The 24,776-nt window shown below is 40.2% G+C and overlaps 1 protein-coding gene across 1 annotated transcript in view; it reads left to right on the top strand.

Annotated features, from left to right (window-relative positions):
• The window catches only part of HPGDS (hematopoietic prostaglandin D synthase), a 55,191-nt gene extending 31,520 nt beyond the window's left edge, over window positions 1–23,671 (top strand). Inside the window, exons 3-6 of the mRNA XM_067557392.1 lie at window positions 9,439–9,531; window positions 16,298–16,407; window positions 22,211–22,309; window positions 23,099–23,671. Coding sequence (XP_067413493.1) covers window positions 9,439–9,531; window positions 16,298–16,407; window positions 22,211–22,309; window positions 23,099–23,263 — 467 coding nt within the window. The 3' untranslated portion in view covers window positions 23,264–23,671. The remainder of the gene's footprint in view (window positions 1–9,438; window positions 9,532–16,297; window positions 16,408–22,210; window positions 22,310–23,098) is intronic.
• The last annotated feature ends 1,105 nt before the right edge of the window (window positions 23,672–24,776 follow it).

The raw sequence follows: 24,776 nt of genomic DNA, 5'->3' as shown, positions 1-24,776 counted from the left end.
TTGGTAGCGGTCACAGAATAAAGCAGACCTCTTGCAAGTTCCTAAAGCACTGAGTGATCACTGAACACTAGGATCCAGGAATAAAAAGGGACTAAAATTCCCTACATGGAAGAACAAAGCAGATAAAAGCTCCAGCCAGACTCAAAACTAGTGGAAGACAACTGGAGAAGGTTTAAATAGTGCTTCATCCTGCATCGTCAAGCAATTTGTGCCAGCAAAAAGACAGTCCCAAGGTCGCCTGATTTCTGACCATAGCTGGTTCTGAAGCACTTAATATGTTCAACAGTTTTCAGTTAACTCAGGCAGAGGAGGATAACTATGAAATTGTATTACAGGGCTTGATTGACAGATCTCTGGTCTCCTTGCTTCCTGGTAGGTGGAGGCATAACTGGAGGCACTGTGTTCCAATGGGTAGGTCACTGGATTACTAATCAGAACTACTGGGTTCTGCTCTTGGGTCTGATCTTATCTGCTGTGTAAACTTAGTCCATTCATCTAACTTCTGTACGTCAGTTTACCCATCTGTAAAATGGGGGTGATGATGCTTAGTCACGTTGGAACATTTTGAGACTACTGATGATGAGCTATGAATACTGCCTGCCCTTTGCAATCTCTTAGGAGGGTAAAAGAAGAGGGACACATCTTTACTAGTGATTTATCATTCCGCATATAGGTCACCACACTTTTACAATCAACTGTCTAATAAAAATATACTACAGGGGAGAGAGTGGAGCAATTGCATAGTTTAAAAAGGGGGTCCAGGATGTGGGCCAAAGAATTTGGGGTGCTCAAATGATTTTTGCTCAGGCTGCTTATATCCCAAGAAGCTGAAAAATATGAAAAAAGCCTCCACATTAGTTCTCAAATATAAGTTCAGTGAATCTCTCTCAGGACTGAGAATTTTGAAGTGTCCCAGGATATATTTAACTCATAGATAAAGGAAGTGCTTTCAGATTCAAGTGAATACTCAGCCAGCAGGGAAAGTTTCCTTCCTCTTTCCCAGCAGTGAACTATATTGCTTCAACTCACTTTTCCTCACTGGTAAATGGTGATTTAAGACTCCACATGGCGCCAATCTCTGCCCACAAAATTCAGCTTTACATTTAAAACTATTCTCCGGTGACGTCTGGATTTTATCTGGACCAGAAGTACCCTGTACAATTAGCAAGAGAGAAAATGTGTGTGTTATTTCAGGTGTTTAAAAGCTCTGGCATTTCCGGTTTTATCTTAGGTCATGACACTTCAAAGGAAAAAGATGTTTAATTTTTCCAACATGAAGTTGAAAATATACCAGAGAAATTTGAACTTTTATAGGTCTACCTGTGCCAAATTATTTGAAATAATTGCATGTATTGTTGATATTTTATGGCCCTTACCAAGTCCCTGTTATTCTGAGGGAGAAAACTGTAAAGCAATTGAAGTATCTGCCACAAACTCTGGCTTGATACACTACACAGGGAAGGATCACTGACGAAATGCCAGACCTTTACAATGGTTTATAGCATGAACGTGTTTGTCTTCAGATGTATCAAATTAGTTCCTAAATGTGTGGATTAGAAGAGAATAGATTGGTTATCCCTACCAAACATATATAGTGCATAATTCATATTTTTGTCATACATACACATACTAGAATCACAGACAGGAAAAATTTAATGTTTTCTGCTTTTTCCTCTTTCCCATTGTTTACACAAAATCACATTTTGAAGAATATAATATGCTGCTGATTCAGACAAATCCCTTATATTTAAGGGTTAGATGTTAATATTTTCTGTTTTCTTTTTTTTTTTTTTTGGAAGTTCTTAATTCATATTTGCTCATTTTAGGAGGGTCTGTCATCCTGTTTATGTCCTTAGATAGTTGATTTTTACTGATGGCGACGTTATCTGTAACATATCCTGTACAAAGATCTACTCCTCTTAAATTCTGATTTTCAAAATGGTAAAAACATTTACAACAAAACTATTCAGAAGTGATGGCTTTTGTATTTGCACTACTAAAAAAAATGGTCCATTTCCCATATACGAAAGAGCCATATTTAAACAAATATAGAGCTCCAAAATGCACGTTTTTCCAAGAAAAATTAGCTGATATCTAAGCAAAGGTGCTTTACAAATGTGAAGCTTGACATTCCTCATGTTTTCAATGTGAAAATAACCAGTTCATGGAAATCTGTGCGTAAACAAAATTTGAGGCTCTATGAATTGCCTGAAACCAGCAAAACAACAGAACTTCAGTACTTACCAGCTTTGCTTATCTCAAGAATTCCAGTGATAAACTGCATTTCCTGTATCTCAGTCTACATTCTCCAACTGTCAAGAAGATAATGCTTGTATGAATCATGTTCTTTTGTACCAACTGACATAATTTCAAAAGTGATTGACCCTTGTTTGTAATTTGTGGCATAGAACAATTTTTTCAACCTTTTTTTATTTGCAGACCTTTAAAAAATTTCGAAGAGAGGTACGGACCCCTTTGGAAATCTTAGACAGTCTGCCAACCCCCAAGGATCTGCAGAACAAAGGTTGAAAACCATCATTCTATGGTAGCCGACAACCTTTCATGGACCCCTTATACATAGCCTGTGGAACCCTAAGGTCCAAAACTTTCATACTGTGCTATGCAGAAAACAGGAAAATCATTCTTTTCTCAATTCAGTTTCCAGATTAATCAACTCTGGTTTCATAATTGCCAGAAGCTGGGGCTGCACAACAGGAGAGGACTGCTCAATAACTGCCCTGTTCTGTTTGTTCCCTCTGAAGCATTCAGCCTTGGCCACTGTCAGAAGACAGGGTACTGGGCTAGATGGACCATTGGTCTGACCCAGTGTGGTCTCTCTTAATATTCTTAGGATTTAAATTAAAAAAAGATCAGTTCCACTGTATTTTGTGGCTTTTTTTTTTTTAAAAAACATCAACTGCTAAAACTTAGTCACACTGATCCACTCATGTACTGCATGATTTCAGACACGTCAGCTGAAATCTTGTGCCTCTATCATTTCTTCTGTTAACTCCTTCGCTGCTGATCATCCCCTGCACCCGATCTGGTACTGCTGTACTATTAACACCATCAAACATTTTTGAATGTAACCACTTCCTCAGGGCAGGGAAGTATTGTACAGTGCTGGTCACTAAGTACACAACAACAATGAATAATAGCGGCCTTGTTCCACTGCCTGCAGCACGCTCTGCCTGGATTTACTTGGAAGGTTCAACAGCTGGTACTACTTTTCCAGTTTATCTCACTGACACAAAGAGCTTTCTCTTTGTTATTCCTTGTAGATAAATCTGTTACTTGAATATCACACAGCTTTAAACATATTGGCAGTTAGGGAACATTGCATTGCTAGTGCTCATCACAAGGCCAAGCACTCTGTCAGCTTCACAATCATGGGGTTTTTCAATTTAATATGCAAGGATATGGCTTTCTCTATGATTCTAAATTCAGTAACACATTGTTTTTGCCTGGAGGAGCTTGCTGCTCTCTAGCTAATAAACATAGGAAATCCTGTTAGCAGAACAACTCTATTACTGCTTCAGTAGTAACTAACAGCATGTGCTTCCTCAGCGAGACAAAGCAATTCTAATTTTCTCTTGGCCCTCCTCTTTCTGTCAACAACATCATCATCAAAATTTGTCCTGGCACCCTGCGATGCTGCATTCAAAAAAAATTGCGGTCATTGGTACTGTGTACCTGAAAACTCTTGATGTACCTTGTAAAAGTGCATACAGGAGCCCTTGAAGTTCTGTGCAGCTGCCAGCTGGGTCATGCAGAGGTAGATTTGACATTCTCTTACCCAATGTGATTTGTGCACTACATGCTAAAAACAGAGCCATGAGGTAAATGTTAATCAATTTTCATATCGATTGAATCTTTGGTTCTTTTCCAAAGTTGGAACAGTAGTTCTGAGTTGTCTTCCCATCAGGAGTTATGCTGAACTACATCCAGCAGCTGCTCTTGGTTTGATCTGTAACTCAGAAGAGCAAGGAATGGATCTTCTTGCTTGTCTGTACAGCTCTCTTAGCCTTTCCATTCACTTGTGGATAATATGGGCTGCTAGTAATAGGATCAAAATCATATTTTGTTCGGAATGACAAATTCTGTTGCAGTGAATTGTGGTCTGTTGTCCACCACTAGTTGTTCTGGAACACTCAAGTGAGCAAAAGTGCACTTTAGTTTCTTGTTAACGGTTCAATGTGTTATTTCCTTCAAGTATCTTATTTCTATATTCCTGAAAAAATAGGGCACGACAAGCAAGTAATGATGTTCTTTTAATTAGCATAAAATAGCAGCTAGTCTCTTCCAAGGTCTGTCTGGTAGAGGCGCTGTTATTAAAGGTTCTTTGTGTTGTGTTGGTCTGTTAGTTCGACAATGGTCACACGCAGGTACTTTATTCTTAATGTCCTTGCTGATGCATGGCCACTCCACTGACTAGTTGGCCCGTTCATGGTATTTAGTCCATCAGGGATGCGGTTTAGGATTTCTCCTCCCATTTCATTTGGAATTATGATGCATCGACCTTTAATCATGAGTCCATTTGACTTGTTTAAATTGTCCACGCACCTCAAGCTAGTCTCTTGTCACTACCTTAGTGTCCTTTGGATACTTGGGCCAACCATCTGTAATGTAACTTAGAACTTCTTGAAGTTGCATGTCTTTTGAGATTGCTTTTCGTAGCTGGAGTAGTCTCTTGTCTGACACTGGTCTGTATGTGTCAGCAGCATCCATTTACACCCTTATGTCATATTTGAGCTCATGGGTGCAGTTGAATGTGTGCTGGACTCTGTGACAGAATGTATGCTACCACTAGATTTTTCTCAGGAATTTATTTAGCAATTCGGTTAAATCACATTAATCTTAGCAATAGACATTGGAAGCTCAGTGGTGCTTGATCCAGGCAGATTATGGTCTGTTATCACGGTAAATGAATCCAGTCTACACAGATATCTGTAAAAATTCTCATGTGCCCATACACTTGACAGGCACTCCCTTTCAATCTCTACATATTGTTTTTCAGCTGATGGAAGCATATAAGAGAAAAATGCAGTTGGCTTCCACTCAAAGCCATGTTGTTGCAACAATACACCACGGAGGCCATAGCTGCTTGCATCTGCACTGACTATTGTGGGTTTGTGCATATCGTCGTACTTGAGAACTGGAGCTGTTGAGATAATATCTTTTATCTTTTTAAAAGCAATTTCTTGATTTGGCTCCCATAGCCAAGTTGTGTCTGACTTTAACAATTCACTCAATGGTTTTGTCACTAAGTATCAACCAAGGTCATATACCACCCCCAATCTACCTATCAGCTCTGGTACATTAGTTGGTGCCTTCAATTCTTGAATTGCTTTTACTTTCTCAGGGCTAGGACTGATTCCATATTTGTTTATTCTTTCTCCCAGAAACTCAATTTGGGCTAGGCAGAAAATGCATTTTTCCTTGTTTAGCTTCAGTTCAGACTGACTGATTAGGCTTTGGACTTTGTTGCACTCTTCCATCAAAGATCCATATAGCAGAATATTGTCCACAAAAACTACAACTGCATTTGTGTTCAACAAGAGTTTTGCGATCTTTCTTTGGAAAATTTCAGGTACATTGATAATCCCAAAATGTAATCTTCGAAAGCAAAATGTCCCAGAGGCTGTGATGTATATAGTCAGTTTAGCACTTTCTTTGTCTAAAAGAATTTACCAGAATCAGATTGAGGCATCCAGCTTGAAGAATACCGTAGCTCTTTTCTCTTTGTGAAGCAAGTCATCCAGGTTGGGAGGATATATTTTTCTCTCGCTTCATTAAGCCTTTTAAGATCCACACATATTTGTATTTTCCCATTTTTCTTTGTAGCTGGTACCATTGGGGCACAACACGCTGTAAGCTTAGAGGTTTTCTCAGTTATGTCAGTCCGCTCCATTCTCTTCAACTCAGTTTCCACTTTATGAAGCTTTATGAAGCAATGGGATAGAAATCCTGCAAGGTTTGTATACACTATACAGTTCAGCAATGTCTCTTAAGGTTATTTGTACTAGTTCTGCTGTCAAAAGTCCTCTGTCACCAAATATTCCATTGAGTTCTTCCACCTTTCACTAGGTCCATCATGGCTGCCACTCTGTGGCTGAGAAAGTTGTTCTCTGTGGTCCTCTAATCTGTGGTCCTTTGATCACATATGCTCTGAATGCATAGCTTTTGTCTTTGTAAATTATTTCTGTGGTGAACTGGCCCATGCAGTTCAGATTACCTCCATGGCTAGTCAGAGTTGTGTCAGGTGACTTCAGCTCTGGGAGGGCAATTTTAAATCCCTTCTGAGTTGACTGTGACTTCCACTCCTAAGTCAACTTTAAAGTCAACAGTCTCGCCATGAATATTCAATTTCACTTTCCAGGCTTGCTCTTATGTCATCACAAGTGATAGATCCCTGAAACAATGGCTCTTGATTGTCTGTAAGATGAGTCAACTCCCTGGGCTGGTTCACACTGACCGCGCGAGTCAGCGGCAGTCGACGGGAGTTATGCAAACTACACAGAGTAGTCTGCGTAACTGACATCGACTGCTCAGCTTCCCTTCTGTGCGCTGTTTTCACTGCGCTGAGCCGATGGGAACAGCGTTCCTGTTGACTCAGCGCTACACTTCTTGAGGGGGTGACTTACTCAGTCGACTTCCTGATCGATTGAGTGGGTCTCACTGACCACTCAGTCGATCCTGAAAGATCGATCTGGCAGCGGCAATTTTGCCGCCGTCAGTGTAAACGTAGCCCCGACTGCTTTGGCGTGACAAACAGCAGCAAAATTTCATGCATGTATTACACTCTGTGCTTCTGTCTGGACATGAATAGTCTCTTGGGAAATAACTTCTTCTGCACAGCATGCAGATCAGCTGAAATTTTTCCCTCTTAGCCCAGGGGGTTCTCTTTCCTGGCCTCAAGGGTTTTATATAAAGACTTACCCCTCAAGTGTCTGTTTACAGCTTCTACACTAGTTTCAGGTTTTTCAAGTTGCTCCTGCCATTTGTTCTGTTGTTTGACTAATTTCAATTGCTTTGCTATCTGTGTAGCTGGAGCTAGGGTTCAATCTCTCTTCAACTGGAGTTGCTGTGAAAGGTTTTTTTCTGTTACCCCAATAACCCGTCTCTGATATTTTCATGTTTTGCATTCACAAAAAAACCCAAAAAAAACCCAAACAAACCACCACACTTTTGAGCCAAGTATGCAGAGCTCTTATAAAACAGTCAACATTTTCTCCTGGTTTTTGAATTCCCTGGTGAAAATGTGCTCGTTCATAAACCATGTTTTTCTGGGGTATAAAGTATGCATCAAACATAGCCAGATCCTTTTTGTAGTCATCTTTGTGAGCGTCTTCAGTAAAGTCAAAGGATTTAAAGATATGCTCTGCTTGCTTTCCCATAGCATAAATTAAAGAAGATACCTATATATCTCCAGTTGCTTTGTGGAGTTTGTTTGCAGGGCAAAATCTTCTTCCCAGTCTGTGCATTCTGAAGGGTTCTCAAAGCTGAAGTTCTCTGGGGGCATGGAAGAGTGGCATGCTGATGAATCCAGTAACCTTTGTTGCTTTGTTCTCCTTCTGTTTCTGTTCTTAGTTTGCTCCAGACACCACATCCTGTCCTTCTGTACCAAATATAGACTGCTCACAGAGCTTGCTTATACTCACTAGATGCCCTTTAAATGCTGTGCCATGGATGGCTGGGGTTAGTTTAAATATGGCACTTTATACACAGAGCCACCTAGTGGCTCAATATTATAATACAGTTTAGTATTCCATTCCATTATTATTTACATGATGATCTCTTTACATTGTTCTGACAAGGCAAAGAGGCTGTAAAATGAGCATATATTATGTTTACACTCACTTTAAGGATCCCTAGTGTAAGTGAGAATCAGACCTAATGTCTTTTGCTATTATGAACACTGATGTAAACTTGTAGTTTACCTGAACAGCATTTTCTGTAGTGCTTGAAATTTAAAATTCCTTTGGTAGGTGAGCTGAGAGAATGGTGTTTAGATCCCCACAGGCAGATTCTTGCCAGCTTAAATGCTTAGATCCTTGTTTTAAATATTGACACCCACACTACTGTGTAGGAGCAGGGTTTCCCTCAACTTTACATCATGTAGATAGAGCATTTCAGGAGATCCTCTCAAGGACCATCTCTCCACATCTCTAGTTCCTCAAATTTTGGTCCTCAAAACATTTTATTCTGTGGCTCAGAGTTTGACAACCTGCACCTCAGAGCACTGAAGGCTACTATAGTGGTCAGTATAGGCCAGGAGAGTACACACTACCAGTATCTCCTCCTCCCTCTCCTAAAGAGAAGAAATCCATCTCAACTCCTTAGACCCTTCACTCAAAGCCAAAAGGTAGGGGGCCCGCCTCCTCTGGACTGCCTCATCTTATACTTCAGTCTCCTTCCTTCTCTTATCCACCCAGCTACATCCTAATTCTTCCCCATTCCCAGCTTAACTGAATCTCCAAGCTTTTCTATCAAACAGGTTGAGTCTTCTGGATACAACAAAAAGAGCCCGAGTTTCTAGGTACATTACACTACTGGACCAGTGACATTTTTATTTAATTATTTTTAAACACTGGTCTCATCTAAGTATGAGTTGCACTGTTGATGGGGTCAGAGAATAACCCCTACCACCCTTCATAATAGCCACATTAATTTTGTTTTGGTTACAACTTTGCTCCCTCCCAATTTCCTAGACTTTGTGGTTGTCCTGTAGTTGCCTCTGTTTTTTCCAACAGTTTCTGGAATGGAAGCCAGGTCATAATGTACTGCATTAGACTTGGTATTTGTGTCTCCGTGTCAGAAGCAGCTTGCCCTTAACCCCTTTCTGCATCCGTTATTCCTCTGTTGGTGGACTGTCAGCTGAAATGCTTGATATATTTCCTACTGCAATGTATTTTTTGGAGGAAAAAAAAAAAGTCTGAGTCAGTGCCTCTGAATATGATTTTTTAATCAGTAACAGCATAACAAAACCATCTGTGTTAAGCCCTTGCCCTCTTCCCCACTGGCCCCTCATCTTCCCCAGAGTTATAAAGCCTAGACTGGCATTTTGTCTAACATCCAGACTCTGTCTTATTAGAAGGGGAAAATATTAGAAAATTAAACCCTACTGAAAGGTCTTCTTGCATGCTAGTGCATCTGCAGAATTTCAGACGTGGTAGCATGGCTAGTTATAAGAGGAAAAAAACAGGCGCTTTTCCCTGCTCTACCATTACTTCACAGAGTGACCTTGGGAAAGTCACTTAACCTTGTACCTTTGTTTATCCATTTGTAAAACAGAACTTTATGGGGTCCTGTGAAACAGTTAAGTGCTTTGAGATTCTCAGAGGGAAGGCACTATTATTATAAGTGCAAACTATTACACGGGTGTTAAGTTTAACATTGTTCTAATGTTTTCCATTTGTGATTTTTTTTTTTTTAAAGCTATCCCATTTGGAAAAATTCCCATTTTAGAAGTGGATGGCGTTACCATTCATCAGAGTCTTGCCATAGCCAGATACCTAGCCAAAGAAACAGGTAATTTAAAACTGCTACTCTCTTCCTACTTTTGACTGCTCCTTTGTTTAATGCTATCTACTAGTGCATGTTGAGTCATAACAAAGCCCAGCCTGACAAACTGAAATTAACAGAAATTGATGTGAACAGGACAATATAGACACAAGTGATCTTCACAGAATGTACCTGTTGTCAACCTCTCCTACTGCAGCTTCATTTCATCTATCACAGAAATTTTATGGACATGCTGCAGGTCCTGATGTGGTGTAGCTGTGTCAGACCCTATACTAGATCCTACAGTTGATAGTGATGGTTTAAACCAGTGGCTCCCAACACGTGGGCCAGTAAGTGGCCCATGGGGTTTTTCAAAATGGCCTGCCGCTCCCCTCCTGCTGGTGGCAGAAGGGAGCCGCTGCCTAAGGACCTAGGTGCCATGCATAGCCACAGGGCTACAAGACTAGTGCAGGCTCCTTGATGCAGCCAAGGGGACAGGAGATCAGCGCTCCCTCCCCCTGACTGTAGCAGGGAGCATGGCAAAGTGCTCCACCTGGGTCCATAGGCGCTGGGGTCCCTGCTGGAGCCAGAAGGAGGGGAGAACTGATCTCCTGTCCCTCTGGCTGAAGAAGGGAGACACTACCTATGGATCCACGTGGAGCACACGGGGCTACAAGATGCATGCGGTTTCCTTGCTGCAGGCTGCAGTGGGGGGAGGGGCCTGCTGGCAGAGACTGGTGGCCCTTCAGGGTTGTAAAAATTATGTCTGTGGACCTCCAGCCAAAAAGGTTGGGAACCACTGGTTTAAGCTAAAGTACCTTTGCACCCAGAAATGCCATGTGTATTTGGCAGGATATGCTTCTATAATTGTCCTATAGGATGCTAATCAATGTTAATCAACTCATCAGCTCAGTACCAATACTGAGTTTACTTACTTTATTGGAGTTGCCATGGCATTTCAATGTGGCCTCAAATAGCATCTGCTGCACTCCTGAGATCTGAAAGAGAAGAAAAACAGACAGAAGGACATTAGTTATAGGATACACAGCAAAACTGTAGCCCCCCTCTCCCGCACATGCCTCCATTGCTCCCAATCCATTTGTCTTGCCATTATGCTCAAGCACCCATTCTTCACCTGTCCTCCAAGGAGCAGTAAATTATTTGTGTGGACAAGGGGATGTTAGTGGAACCATGTGTAGGGGGCCTGGAGGGATGTCTTCCTCCTGGATCTGGGCATGGACCATTCCCATATCTGGATCTCAGAGGGAAACAGGAGAAGAAAATTGCTACCTTGACTACCAGTAAATAAAAAAAGCACTAAACCAGAATAGGAAAAATCATTAAAAACCTACAAAGCTTATAGACAAGGTGCTCATCCAAAGAGACCTAGAGTGGGGCAGCTCTGCCATGTCTGCTGCATTGATAAGAAGAGAGCATAGATCCTGCCCCTCACGATGCACATGTGGTAACTTGTGTTGGATAGAATCATTTGCAGCATCCATTGGAACAAACTAAACATCGTGACCAAGTGCAAAAAGGTACTCTTATACTACAGAGGATAAAGATCTGCTCCAGAGTTAATACAGCCAATGGTTCAAACAATAGGGAGATTTATGTATGATTGTTACTAGCACAGCTCCAGAATAGTTTCCTGACCAATGCAGATAGGATAGATTGCTTTCTATTAGATGTGTTAGACTAGTCTAAGGCACATTTTTACTACACAAATATCAGAAGAAATCCCAAGTGTTGCCAGCCAGGAGAACTATGCTAGAACTCTGGTATTAAATCAAGCTTAACTACAGGGGTGTGCTAGGTGGATTTAGTGCGGGTAAGGTTAAAAAGATATATATACTCACAGACTTCTTACACTGGTTTCTATCTTGCATAGAATTTAGAGAAAGTACAATCCCATTACCCAGCTCCCAGATAATGCCAGTTTTCTCTCCCACTTATTATAACAGAGTACTATGTCTGCTATAAGTAAGGTTAAATTTGCTAGTGTTTTATCCAGTCTAACTTTAAAATTCCCAAGCAATCTGACTTCCACAACTTGCCATGCGAGTCTAGAACTATCAGAATCCAGTCCAGTTAGAAATCAGTGCACAATAAATGAGTGTGAGATTTTCTCACCAACGTCAAGATAGGCTGATGCAATTTGGAGAAAACTAGAGTAAACTATACTAAATTAAGATGGTAAACTCTTCAAGTCAGGGACTTATACAATACCTAGCACAATGGACTTGCCAATCCTGACTAGGGCACGTAGGCACTAAATAATACAAATAACTTCCTTCCTTTCTGCTGATCATTGTTCCATCTGCAATGCAGACACATCCCATCTGAAATTCCAACCTTCTCCCCTTTACAGCAATCAGAAGATATAAAATTTGTAAATTCTCCACAGTTAAATTGCTTAAGGAATTCAGAACAACTGCAGCTGTCACCCAGCCAAGTGGTATTGCCTCTGTTTTTCAAAAGCAACATCACCAAAGCATCCTCTGACAAGATCAAGCTGTACATCATCTATAAATTACAGCTACACAGTGAAGATCAATGAGATTATTAAAACAGTGTTTAGTGGCCATGCAAATACTACAGGAATTAACAAGTGCCTGACAGCAGTGTCAAAATGTTGCTGTACTTGGTGTATAAACTCTATGCCAGTGGTACGCACTTTTTATGTCAATCTAGATAGCTCCAAATTTGCATATAAATTTACATGAAAAAAAAATCAATTATAAATGATACCCAACTTAATATCTGCTTGACCTTGTATCTCCTTCAGAGATAAGTACAGTGCTTATTGTCTGAGTTTCCCAGAAATACAAATCTTACAGCTTTTTGTCCTCAATTTTGCTTTTTTAAGATGTTGTGGGCTGTATTCCATCAGGCTAGTCTTTTGGGTTCTCATGCTGTTAGTATTGGGGGTTAGATTGGGTACCCCTAAGTGCATAGTAGTGTGGAACTGTCTTTCAGGCTAGAAAGTCTTGTCTGTGGAAACTGTTAAATTAAACTAGATAGAGCATTTAGAAAAATGCTTGGGGCAAAAATCCCACTCTGGCTAGATCACCTGATAAGATCACTCTTAACTCTAAATTTTATGTTCTATGAAAGAGATTACTCAGCTGCCTAGATAATGTGAAATAAAGTGCTTGAGTAATATCAGTAATAATGAGAGTTACAATAGCCAGGGTTTGTTTTAGGAGTTATCCATTTATCATCATTCAAATCTATTTGCAAGACTAACATGAATGAAAGAGGATATTCTCAGCGTGCACTGAATTTATGCAAACAGATAATGGGAGCTTGAAAACAAGTAATACATTTCTGTTGCCTCTTTCATATTGTGAGCAACCATATGTAATCTTCCTTTTTAAATATTTCCAAACACTGTTACATTTTTAATCTGGAAAAAATGTACAATAAACTCTTTAAAATATAGTAAAATATTCTTACCCATGTCTGCTTTCTTGAGAATGCCTACAGACCCCTACAGAATTCCTTTTTGATTGATAAAATTGGATCATTTTGAGAGAAGCACTAGCATAATCCATAAAATACACCAAAAATGCTAAAAGATTAGACACAATACAAGTGTTATAATAAAAAGATAGTAATCTTGTATTTTAATGGTTAATACAAACAGGAAAAGGAAAGTAATATGATTGCAGAATGGAAAAGCAAATAGGATTATAGATTCTACCTAGATTATCTATAAATCATTACAAATTAGACAGAAGAAATTAAATAATCCACCTGATCTGGTAAGAATTTTAGCTCTATGTAGGCATCTATGTCATACAGCACCAACCATGGCTCATTTTCTTTACAAACTGCCACTAAACCCCATACAGGACTTCTAAAAGGCATACATGGCATGCTTTGCATATGGTATCAAATAATTCAGAAGCGAAGAGGATAACAGTAGATGGGATGGAAGAAACCAAGTGACCTAAAGGGCTGATAATGAATCAGTAAATACAGTTCAAGGGACCTAACCTCTATGAGTCATTTTAAAATAACTTTTATAACCGCAGTAAGATCCCCAAATCTGTGTTGATTGCACTTAACCCTTTCACCTGGTACCTAATCTCATTCTCAGCATCAACAAACAATCAATGCCCTGCCATTTCTTATTGCTTAAAATGTCAAGGGCAAATCTCTTTATACATAAATAATATTAGAACTCTTCAAAATGTTCATCGCAAAACCCCAAACATCCCACATGTCTGGGCCAGCCCAGAACTCTCCTTCCTCCCTTTCAATCACCCCCTTTCCTTCCAAAAAGCCCAAGGTTTCCCCTCAATTTGAGCAGTTTTAAGGAGAGCACGAGAGGTCATTTGGCCTTCTACGTCTCTCACCTCCAAATATCTTCAGAAGATGGCCCCCTTCCAGATCCTGTGACGCAAATGTGGCAATTTCCTTAGCCTCAGTGCACTTAGAGATCTCTTAACCCCAAAGCTGAAAAACAATGCTACAGCAAAAACAGTATGCCTAGGACTGTTTCCAGTGCTGATATTTTGGAACAGACTGCTGGAAGACTGCATATGCCTGAGACTGACATATGAAATTGGTCTAAAACCGTCTCTGCTCCCTGCAAAAACATGTACCGGAGAGAAGACTGGACCAACTAGCTATCATCTGAAAGTTGAAGGCCACTGGCTTCTTCCTTCTCTCCTACAATTGAGGAGCTAAAAGTAAAGAGAGAGTCTGTGCTTTTCAGGAGAAGGGAGGATGTCCTTAAGAGTTTTGCTGTATGATTCCAGCTGCGTTTCTCATTTACTTTTTGAGTTGATTGGAACCCAAAACTCAAAGTGAAACTTGCGGGGGCTGGAACTGCATTAATCCAACCTATCAGTAAGGTTTGCTGACACCTGTGAACCTGAAAGTAGCAGGAATCAGGCAGAAGAGAGGATTTTCACAGGAGCAAGTCTAGGTTATGGAATTCAGGATCAGAAGAAATAAGGATGACCTGACCATGGCCAGAATGAAATAGAACTGCTTTCTTAAACCTATTTCTTCCACAGTAAGTATTGTATGCCTGTCACCCCCCCTCCGATTCCACACACCAACGTCAATCTTAATTCTATTCCAGCATTTAAGTCTTACCTGCTGGGAAATAAGAGCAGCCAGTTGTCGTCTTTTTAATGCTCAGACACTGCAATAATGGCATCAGTATGAAAGCAGACAGGATAAACACACAAAAGAGTACACTTAAAAGTACTGCTAGGATTTTCAAAGCAACCCCAAAGAATTAGGTGTCCTAACCATTATCAATTCAATAATGTTTTCAATGTTGCCAAGCTGTGGTTTGGTGTTTTTCATAAAGCCCCTGCTCCTGGACTCAGCTTTCATTAATGCAGTAAGTTTCTAGACCTCAAGGATGCAGAGATAAGCTTCAAAATGTAATTCCTAACGGCTTCAACAACAGGAGGCAGATAGAAAGAACACAAAATGTATTATTTTAAAACATCATGATATTTTGGGGGTCTAACCCAGAAAGTCTGAATGCTTGGGGTGGCAATAAACTCCTTCAGAAACCCCAGCCTGCACGTAAATGTACATCTTAACATTATTTCATATCAGTTTCTCCTTCACTTACCTACTGGGTCCTGTGTTCAGGAGTCTAAAAGTTTTCTCTGCTACAGCTGTTGACCTAGCTCACTCCAAGCAGAGAGAGGGATGCAGTTTCCAGCTCAGACTGGGGTTCTAATGATGCTGTTAGCTCTGGCAGAAAAACACATGGAAAGTTTTTTTTGTTTTGTTTTTTTAAAAAGCCTTTCAGTTCATATTGAAAATACATCACCAGTACCTGTTAAGTTTACATTAATCATTTTTAATGTAGGAAACAGCATTTCATGTCCCTTTTATTGCTGAGATTCATTTATGTCATGATGTAGGTTTACAAGGCTTTACAAACAAAGAAAGAGGCATGTCCCTGCCCCGAAGAGCATGAAATCTAAATAAGGCAAGAGAATAATTCAGCAGAGGGAGGATGTGATGTGAGGGCTATGGGTGGAGAGAAAAGGGGAAAAGAGGTTGCTTGAAGAGAAATTTTCAGAAGGAATTGGGAAAAAGCAAGATGAAACTGGGAAGTCTGTACCGGGCAGCCTGAGTGAGGGCATAAGGCTGGCAAACAGGAAAAGAAGACAAAGGGAAGAGTAAGGTGAAAGGGTTGGAAAGACCACAGGTGGCAGGAAGACAATGGGGGACAAGGAGAGCAGAGCTGGAGAAGGGGACACGGTTAACCTAAGGAGCTTAAATATAATGCATTAAGACACAGGAAGCAGGTTTCAACCAGGAGGTGACATCAAAATGAACGGGAAGGACATGGACTTGAACGGAGGAACTTTGGGGGGAGGCAAGAGCCAGGAGAGTATGAGAGTACTGGCAGTTGGGACAGGAACGGGTGGAGTCTGATGATAGTAAAAAAAAGTCATATCAAGGCTTTGTGAAGGTCTAGTGGGATGGTAGGAGGAGAGGAAAGACTCAAAGTTTACAACAAGATCGTGGGGCTGGGGGACAGGAAGGACAGACTTTTCAGTGAGTGAAGATGGAGCAGAGAGGCAGGAAGAGGCAAGATAACGAGTTCAATTATGGAACAAGGGAGCTGAGGTAGCTACTGGCTGTGAGGGCTCAGACGTTTGAAGGATTGAAGCTAGGAAGACTGAAAAAGGTCTAGAGCATTTGAATTTACATTGGCATGTGCACAAACACCTTGTTTTTAGAAATAATCTATTTGGGCAGATAGTGCCTCTACACCCTCCCTTTCTCAATTTGAATCCCGTAGGTCTGGCTGGTCAGACGCTTCTGGAACAAGCTCTGGTGGATGCCATTGTGGACACCATTGATGACTTCATGTCAACCTTTCCCTGGGGAGAGAAAAATCAGGATGTGAAAGTAATGTGATCACTGATTTAAATCCAAGAGAAAAATATAAAGGGTGGTTGTATAATTGCCAAAGTGTCTCATCTGCAGTGACAGCTACACACTGGTCTCTGATGTCACACTGTCACTCACCCAGCTCAAATGCCATTCAGTAAGTGAGGTTTCCTCTGCAGTTCTACCTCCAGACTACTGAGCCAAGGATTTCTGCTTCCTCCCACTTCCTCTCGCCATATAACACTGCGGGAAGGATGATGCGGCCACACCTTGGCTTATCTTGGATGGAAGATGTTATCTAGACAAATGCCAAATATTATTAATACATTATTATTAAACAGGGAAAGACAGTGTGAAGCAGAAAATGCTCCTTCACTTCACGGACTACTCAGGAGCTGTATTTTGGTGCAAGCTAGTAGCTAGAAATAAATTGGATTCTTTTTTAAAACTAACTCAAAAAGCATAACAGCTTTATACCATCTGATTCTTTCTGTACTTCTGACTTGCTACTACTTCTGGTGTTCGTAAGTATGTATTGTATTCCCTCACTCCTGCTCTGGTCAGCTAACTTTAATGACAATATAGGTTTTTAATTACAAGTGCATGTTAAAAAGACAATTAGATATGATCAAGTTCTATATCCACAATGTAGTTTAGTGGCCATGGATGTATTTAGTACCATTTCCATTAGCTTCTAACTATATTCAATTTTTGGTTTGTTCAAATTTACAAAATAAATAGCATTCCAGCTCCCTCAAAGAGAGCAGGAAACAAAATCCACACCTTAGCCAAAACTCTGGAAATAAGACAATTGAGGGATACTCCCTAGTTAAAGTTGGTCTCTAACCTCTGTTCTTCCTAAAGCTGTAATGACTGGCATAATACAATGCTGTGTCAAGGGTAGTTATTAACAGCAATAACTGACACAGGACGACAGATCTTGATAGGTGCTATATAACTTTTAAAGATGTCCTCATGACATTTCCAAGGAAATGAAGCAACATTTTATATATCCCTTTTGTTCTAGGAATTAACTGAGCCTAGAGAGGGTTAACGGCTGGACACTGAACTGAACAGATACGTTGGGAGGAAGTTGAACTGACTGGAATGAATGGTGGAAGGAATGTCTGAAAAATAAGTGGGACAGAAGGGATGTTCCAAATTATTTCAGACAGCAAGCATTATGGTGGAAGCAAAGTATAAAGTGTCTTCTAATCAGTATTTAACCCGCAACTCTATCCCTCCAGTCCCCATCAGTTGGGAAGTCATCTTAATGTGAAGAATCACAGGTCAAAGATGATGGTAGGGAAGACTGTAGGATGGATAAAAGGAGAAGAGTTTATGAAGCAGTTACCTTTTAAGTTTACACTTTAACACTTGCTTTCCTGTAATGCTTGGAGATCGTTTAAAACATCCCTATAGTATCTACCGCCATTAAGTTACTAATGTGTACTGAAAACCTTATCTCCATTTTACCATGATTTTTATCTGGTAATTTCCTTTTTTTTTTTTTAAATTAAAAAAAGGAATTTGTGAACACCAAATAAGAAAACCAGAGAAAATTTTACCACATGAAATTTCTAACCATTTGATGAGAAGCATCAACCTTAAGTCATGTGTTTTATTTTCCCATAAGGGACCAGATTCAACATACTGGTCTAGCTGATGAACACCATGCTGGAACAGGGCAAAACATTCCCAGCATACTGGCTGGTTAAACTGGGTTTACAGTTGCTTTTCAAAACAGTTCAAAACAGCCAAAGTGAACTGGTGAACCCAAAGAGATGGAATGTTCCCAAGTTTCAACGTTTAAGGGCCCCTCTGCCTTGCCACAGCTCATCTGGCAGTGCTGCCTCAAGCACTGATGCCCAAACTAACATGGAGCCAGGGAAACTTTAAGAAGCAGTCACAGTTGGGTCAAATCCTCCACCAAGGAGAACCTCTTGACAATTCCAGTCTAGCTCATACCATTGACTCATTACAACCAGAACTGTAGCATACAAATTAGCTGTAGAGGAAGGGTGATGAATTTATAAGCCATCTGTGGCGTCACAATAGCTCTAGTTAAGAATGACCCAAGCTCTTGATCTGGTTGGGTAAATTTCAGAGGAGGGGAGCACTGTATTCTTTGTATGTTAAGAGGTTGAATCCCTCCTGGAAGTGCAAAGCTTTACCTCAGTGTTGTCAGCTATCATGATTTTTTACTATAAGTCTCATATTTGTGCTTTCCTCAAAAGCCCCAACTGGGAGTCCCATGATTATGTGAGAATGGCAGCTTTCAGTTGAAAGAAAAAGTTTCTAGCAGAGAAATGCTTGAAAACATGAACCCCACAGGCTCAAATTCCAGAAGGCAGAACATCCTCAATCCCAAATTCATTCTTTTAAAACATTATTTTGGAGGGGGGATAACATGTTTTTTAAAAACCTTTGGGTTAGCAGTAGTCTTGCCTGAACTACTGAACAATGACCACTGCTTCCATAATAATTGTGGGACACTTGCGTGACGCTGGCCTATACTGCATCTGTTTTGCGGCTGGAGTTTTTAGGCTTCCAGGGCTAGCTGTCATGTTTATCACCAGCACTAAATTTGCTTTAAAAAAAGAAACGCACACAGTGCTCAATTTCTGTGCGTGTAGGAGGGAATGGGGCGGTGAGTGTGAAACAGGAGAGATTGGGGGTGCCAGAATATTGTTTCTTCAGAAACTTGCTAGAAGAGCTTTTCTTCCTTCAAGGCACAGCCACTCTTCCTCCCCATTCACTTTCCAAACTTTTTTTTTTGGGTTGGACTGCTGCCACCTAATGGTAGAAACAAAGCCTAACACATACTGTTGCCAAAACAATTTTGTGCTTTCTGGAATGTCTTAGATTTGCACCATCTAAATAATTTACACTGCATGGAACAACACTCATTTTACAATGCACAAAACCAGGCAGCATTCAGACACCTGAAAAGGAACTGTAGAACAGCATACCCCTTGGAGAGCCTTATTAATGCTATAGCATGGATGTGTTAGGGAAAAACACCAGTAACTAAATACGGGCACTATGATGTAGTGAGAGGTGGCTAGGAAAAGCCCTGATTTACTGCTTGTGATTTGTGTGCACAGCTTTTTTTCAACCTGTTCTCCCACCAATGCTAATGTTACTGCAGCCGTGGTGAGGATGGCCTTGAGAATTAGGAAGAGTCCATTAGATGGTTGAGCATGCTGACTTGGTCCCTACCATCTTAGGGAGTGAAGGCATCTGGTAATCATGGGCTGGAATAAGCTCACATCCATAGGCAACCCACAGGTTTTAATGGATGTAGTGCAGGGTACTACATAGTAAACCTGTGAAATTGCTTCATCACAAGTGCACAGCTATAACTCACTATCAGCCCATAGAAGCACTCAGTTACCTAATGCAATTTTATAGTAAGTATATTAACACTGAAGACATTTCCTATCTGGAGCATAAATATGTGCAAGAGCTACTTATTTACTTATTGGCCCATTTCAAGTAAGTGAATAAATAAAAGCAAGCGGAGCTGAGGAAATGTGCATTTTATTCCACGATAATACGATATAAGCCTTCAGCATGTTTTTTTTTTAATCTAACTTTGATCTATTCTCATTACACTTCAAAGCTTTGGAAAACAAATCCATGGTAATAAAGTGGCTTATCACAGATCATTTCCCAGTCATTTCTTATGGATGATAAATAAGGAGAACTTTTTGGTAACTATATCAGTTCATTTCTTTCTTCTTCTGCCTAAACAAACATACATCCCTTCACAATTGGTAGTAGGATTTCACCTACTAGAAAGCAAGTAAACAAAAACTACCTCTCTAAATAGCCTCAACCAATGACTTGTCAGTTACATTACTTGAAAAATTAAAAAAAGGCCACCAAAATACAAAACCTTAAGGTTTCTTCAGAGGACAGCAGGAAAACAGAAGAATGGCTTGAACAAACATCATTACCAGCAAATAATTTCTCCTTGCTGTACATTCCCTTTCTTTCCCAAAGGAGAACAGTCCTTACAAATGACAAAGACAGCAAGCAATATTATATGAAAATGAGCCTAACTAGCAGCTTATAAAGCTGGTAAAGTCTGCATCAGAGAATGAAAGAATTCCAGGAGTGTAACACCATAAGCAACGCTGAGCAGGACTCATGTCTTTACTTTTTATGTGAAATGCCAGGCACAATCAGGGTGCTACTTAACAAGGATCAAAGAAGAATAAATGAATACAAGTAATAAGAATTTATCCTTCAAAGCATGTATTATCAACACCTCAACCCTCTTTGGCAAGGAAATATGAAAATGCCTAGTAAACACAAATGATAGCTTGAGCCAGATTTTTTCCTCTGACAGCTTCTGAAAATCCAAGTTACCAGCCCTTTTCTTGTCAGACAGTAATGGAAGGTTAGACTCACTGACTGCTCCGTTTATCAATGGCCTGGGCTGTTAGTGTTATGGCTCCATCTCTCAGGATCTCCTCATGTGCAGGACTCTTAGCTAACTTTGGGTTTGAGACTGCAGACTATTGAGAAGGTTTAAGAGAAACCTTCCGCGCTCCATTCTGCAGCTAGAGCAGCTGAGCCAGTGATGTTACATCAGACCAGCAAGTTAGGGGTCCTCATTGAGTCCTCTGCCTTGATATCAGCACAGCCCGACACAGGTGCTAAGCCAATAACTGCACAAAGTTCTGTGTCTTGTCATCTGCACAGCACAATATGAAGTGACATCACCCAAGCCTGAGCCCGCAAATCTGCTCAATAAGGTGTAGCAGGGGATATGAGAGACATAAAACAAACTGGTATGGGAAAGGATTATCTAGGAAGTTGTATGGCCCAATCACCATGGTATGTGATATCCAATTAAAGTTCTTTTTTTGTTTTTGTTTTTTTGTTTTTGTTTTTAAACTGATAAAGGAAATATTTTTTACCCAACATATCATTAACCTATGAAACACTACACAAGATATTATCATAACATAACATTAAGCTCAAGAGCTCAGTAGGGCTCAAGAAAAGATTAGACATTTATGAGAATATCCACTAGTATATTAGATAGCATAACATGCAAAAGAGATACAAACCTGCATGCTTCAGGGAATAAGCCAAGTGTTAGCATGAAGAAAACTTCACTTACAAACAGGGTATTCCAAAATCATTTATTGCAGAGATTCTTGCGCCTTCTTCTGCAGCTGGTGGTTGGCCACAGGCAGAGGCAGATGACTAGACTAGCTAGACCAGCAGTTCAGCCCATTTCGCTTGCCGGTCCGACGTCAACGGATAAGCTTCTGTGACATTCCAGAGTTGTTGGTTTGATGGCAAGGTGAAGGTCTACGAAATCAAACCCCTTCTCTAGGTGTCTGGCTTGATATCAAGGCAAAGGACTCGCTGAAGCTAGATAGGCTCACTGGTCTTATGTTTAAGGAAAGGACGCAGTGCACAAACGCCCTTTTTGACATCAACGTATCAGACAGCTCATCAGTTTAGCCTTAATGAATATTGCTGTACCTCCTTGCACGCTCAAATGAAGGTACAACTACTCATTTTTCTTCCTCAGCTTTGAGACAGAGTTACTTTGCTTGCTTCACTAATCCTCAACTGTATGTTAATGTTTTTGTACTGTAAAGATTAGGTGTAGAACCACTATATAATTATCAGATTAGGAAATATCAGTGAATATTTTTCAAGCCACACTTATCAAATCAAATGAGTCCACTGCAATTAAGTTTTCCAAATCCATATTTATGCTTTATCTTTTTGTTTCATAGTGGAAAAAATCAGATTTGACGATCCTCTCTACTTTCATGTGCTTTTTTTGCAGCAACAGGCATTTGATGACCTCCTCACTAATACAGCTCCTGGACTACTACGAGATCTGAACAGTTTCTTAGGGGATAATAAGTGGTTGGTTGGGAACTCTGTGAGTATCTTTTTTTAAATTTCAAATCCAGTTGCCACTGTAGCAAAGTAACTGGAAGAAATTAAACAATTTTCACTTTCACAGCCAGAGATCGGAGAACATCCTTTGTTGTGTGTTCATTTTAATTCTTTGCTTTTCCTTATGCTTTCAGGCCTTGACAACACTCAGTTTAAATTCCCATTAGCTACAGGCCAGGACCCATGTTTGCTGAACCAGTTTTGAACCAAATCATTTTAAACATAGCTCCACCCTCACTAACCAGTGGAAGTAAGCTATGTTTGATTGGAATTTAGAATAGTTGTTCTAACCTTTGCTTAAAAGCCTCAGGATTCTACACTAGAAATTTCCAAAGTCAATTTGCAAAGATTGATCCTGTCCACATTGGCTGACCAAAGCATATTTAAGTTGATTATGAACCAAACTGGTTTAAAATCACATTTTAAAATCAATTCAGCAAACAATTTCTCAACAGTTCAGACTAAGACCTCTATCTATAGCTACAACCAAGTCAGTGGATCAAGTTGCAACACGGTTACAATTTATAGCATGGATAGGATCTAAACATATCATCTTAGGCTAAAAGCATTGGACTGTACCCTAATCAGGAGATAACTGTTTAAACTAGATATAACTGGCTGATGTAGAAGGGGCCAAACCAAAAGTTAAAGTGTGGTTCTCTATCATCATTTTAGATCCATTATAGACCAGGTCTTGGATGTTAATGCTTCCGCTATTTGATTGTATATACTAATTTAGTTATTTTGTTTTTACCTTTTTCATTTTCACCAGGTAACCTGGGCTGATTTCTACTGGGACGTGTGCAGTACTACACTTCTGTTCCTTAAACCTGGCCTGATAAACAACCACCCTAAACTTTTAGCTCTGAAAGAGAGAGTACAAGCCCTTCCTGCTATCACAGCCTGGATTAAACAAAGACCAGAGACTACGCTGTAGATCAGATTTTCTGGTTCTGAAGAACATGTGCATGTGTATTTTTTCAGCATAACTCAGCACCTCTAATTTCTTCTAAAGTGACTAATTTACAAAAATTAAAAAAATACTCAATGCCCATTTTGATTCAGTCTGTCATACCTGCTTAGAAAATGTTTGTGGACAGATTACATTCTTTCGCTTCTCTGCGTTTCATTAAGTTTCAAGGGTAAGGAAAACAGTTGTCAATACAGAACAAGTTTAAGAGTACTTGGCATTTAATTTTCTTATGCAAGTGTGATATTGTAAGATGCAGATCAAATTAAATACGGCTGTAATTGATTATAAAATGGACTAAAAAGACAGACTATTTTTCCTCTATGACTGTAACATGGAAATATATACTTTGAATGCATTTCATATTTGTTTAAGCATATACTGATTTACTATATCTCAGTGATTGATTATGCTACACGCTGTACAAAAGCAACATGATCAACAAATTAGCTCTGCTTACAAAAGATGCATGAAAAAGTCAACATGGTAGACTGGGAATGCTATGGTGAGTTTGGCAACTACCAGCACTTTACATCCCTTCCCCCCACATCCAAAGATTTAAAATACAGCAATTCTGAAATTGATCAGTCCAACTTTGCATTTATTGCACTTTGCAGAGAAACATGTCGGGGTGGGGGAAAAGGCACTGAGGAAAGTTTCATAGAACGAAATCATTTTGGCAGTACTATTCTACATCTTTATGAGTAGCTCAACACGTGGAGTATTAAACTAGTTCAAAGAGAGGGAGAAAAGTGAAGGGAGGTAGGACTACACAGACCATCAGTGTGGATAGTGAAAACTTCAAGAACCCAGAGCCCTGTGCATACACAGAGCACACACTATTTGGTCCGTAGGTAAAGCAGGTTACTCTTTAAAAAGCAGCCAATTTTACACATCTCTCCTTCCACAGGAGAAACTCATATACAATGCTGCAAGCTGAAGGTGCAGCAGCCAAGATTCTTTTTAGCACTGGGTGGCACCAACAGACACCTCTCCTCCCCCCCCCCCCCCCAAGGGCACACCATGTACCTGTCTGATGAGTGGGGGAAGTGGAGCTGTAAAAGGAGGGGCAGAGCAGCGAGGAGAGAGAAAAGCCAGTAAAAGAAAGGAAGAAAAATAAGGGAAAAAAATTATGGAGAGAGAGAGAGAGAGAGAAGGAAAAGGATAGAAATGAAAGACATACAAAATAAAATGGCAGCAATCACTGGGAAGAAGGGGCACACTGATTTGTCAATCCAATCCAAGATGGGGCTGCAAAAGAAGCCGTGAAACTGATATACACAATGCCTTTTACTTGGAGATTCTTAAAGCACTTTACAAAGATGAGCTATATCCTCATTCTACAGAGGGGGAAACAGAGCTCTGAGGTAAATGACTTAATCTGAGGCTACACATTCAGCATTTGGCAGAGCGGGGAACAGAATCCAGATCTCCTGACATTCAAATCCCCTGCTTTAACCCTATGTTCCCAATTTGGTCT

This window comes from Emydura macquarii, unplaced genomic scaffold (assembly GCF_026122565.2).
Source record: "Emydura macquarii macquarii isolate MOO-44397 ecotype Brisbane River unplaced genomic scaffold, CSIRO-AGI_Emac_v2 contig_1790, whole genome shotgun sequence".
Taxonomy (NCBI): Eukaryota; Metazoa; Chordata; order Testudines; family Chelidae; genus Emydura; species Emydura macquarii.
The sequence above is the reverse complement of the archived record's forward strand: the minus strand, read 5'-3'. Positions and strand labels throughout refer to the sequence as shown.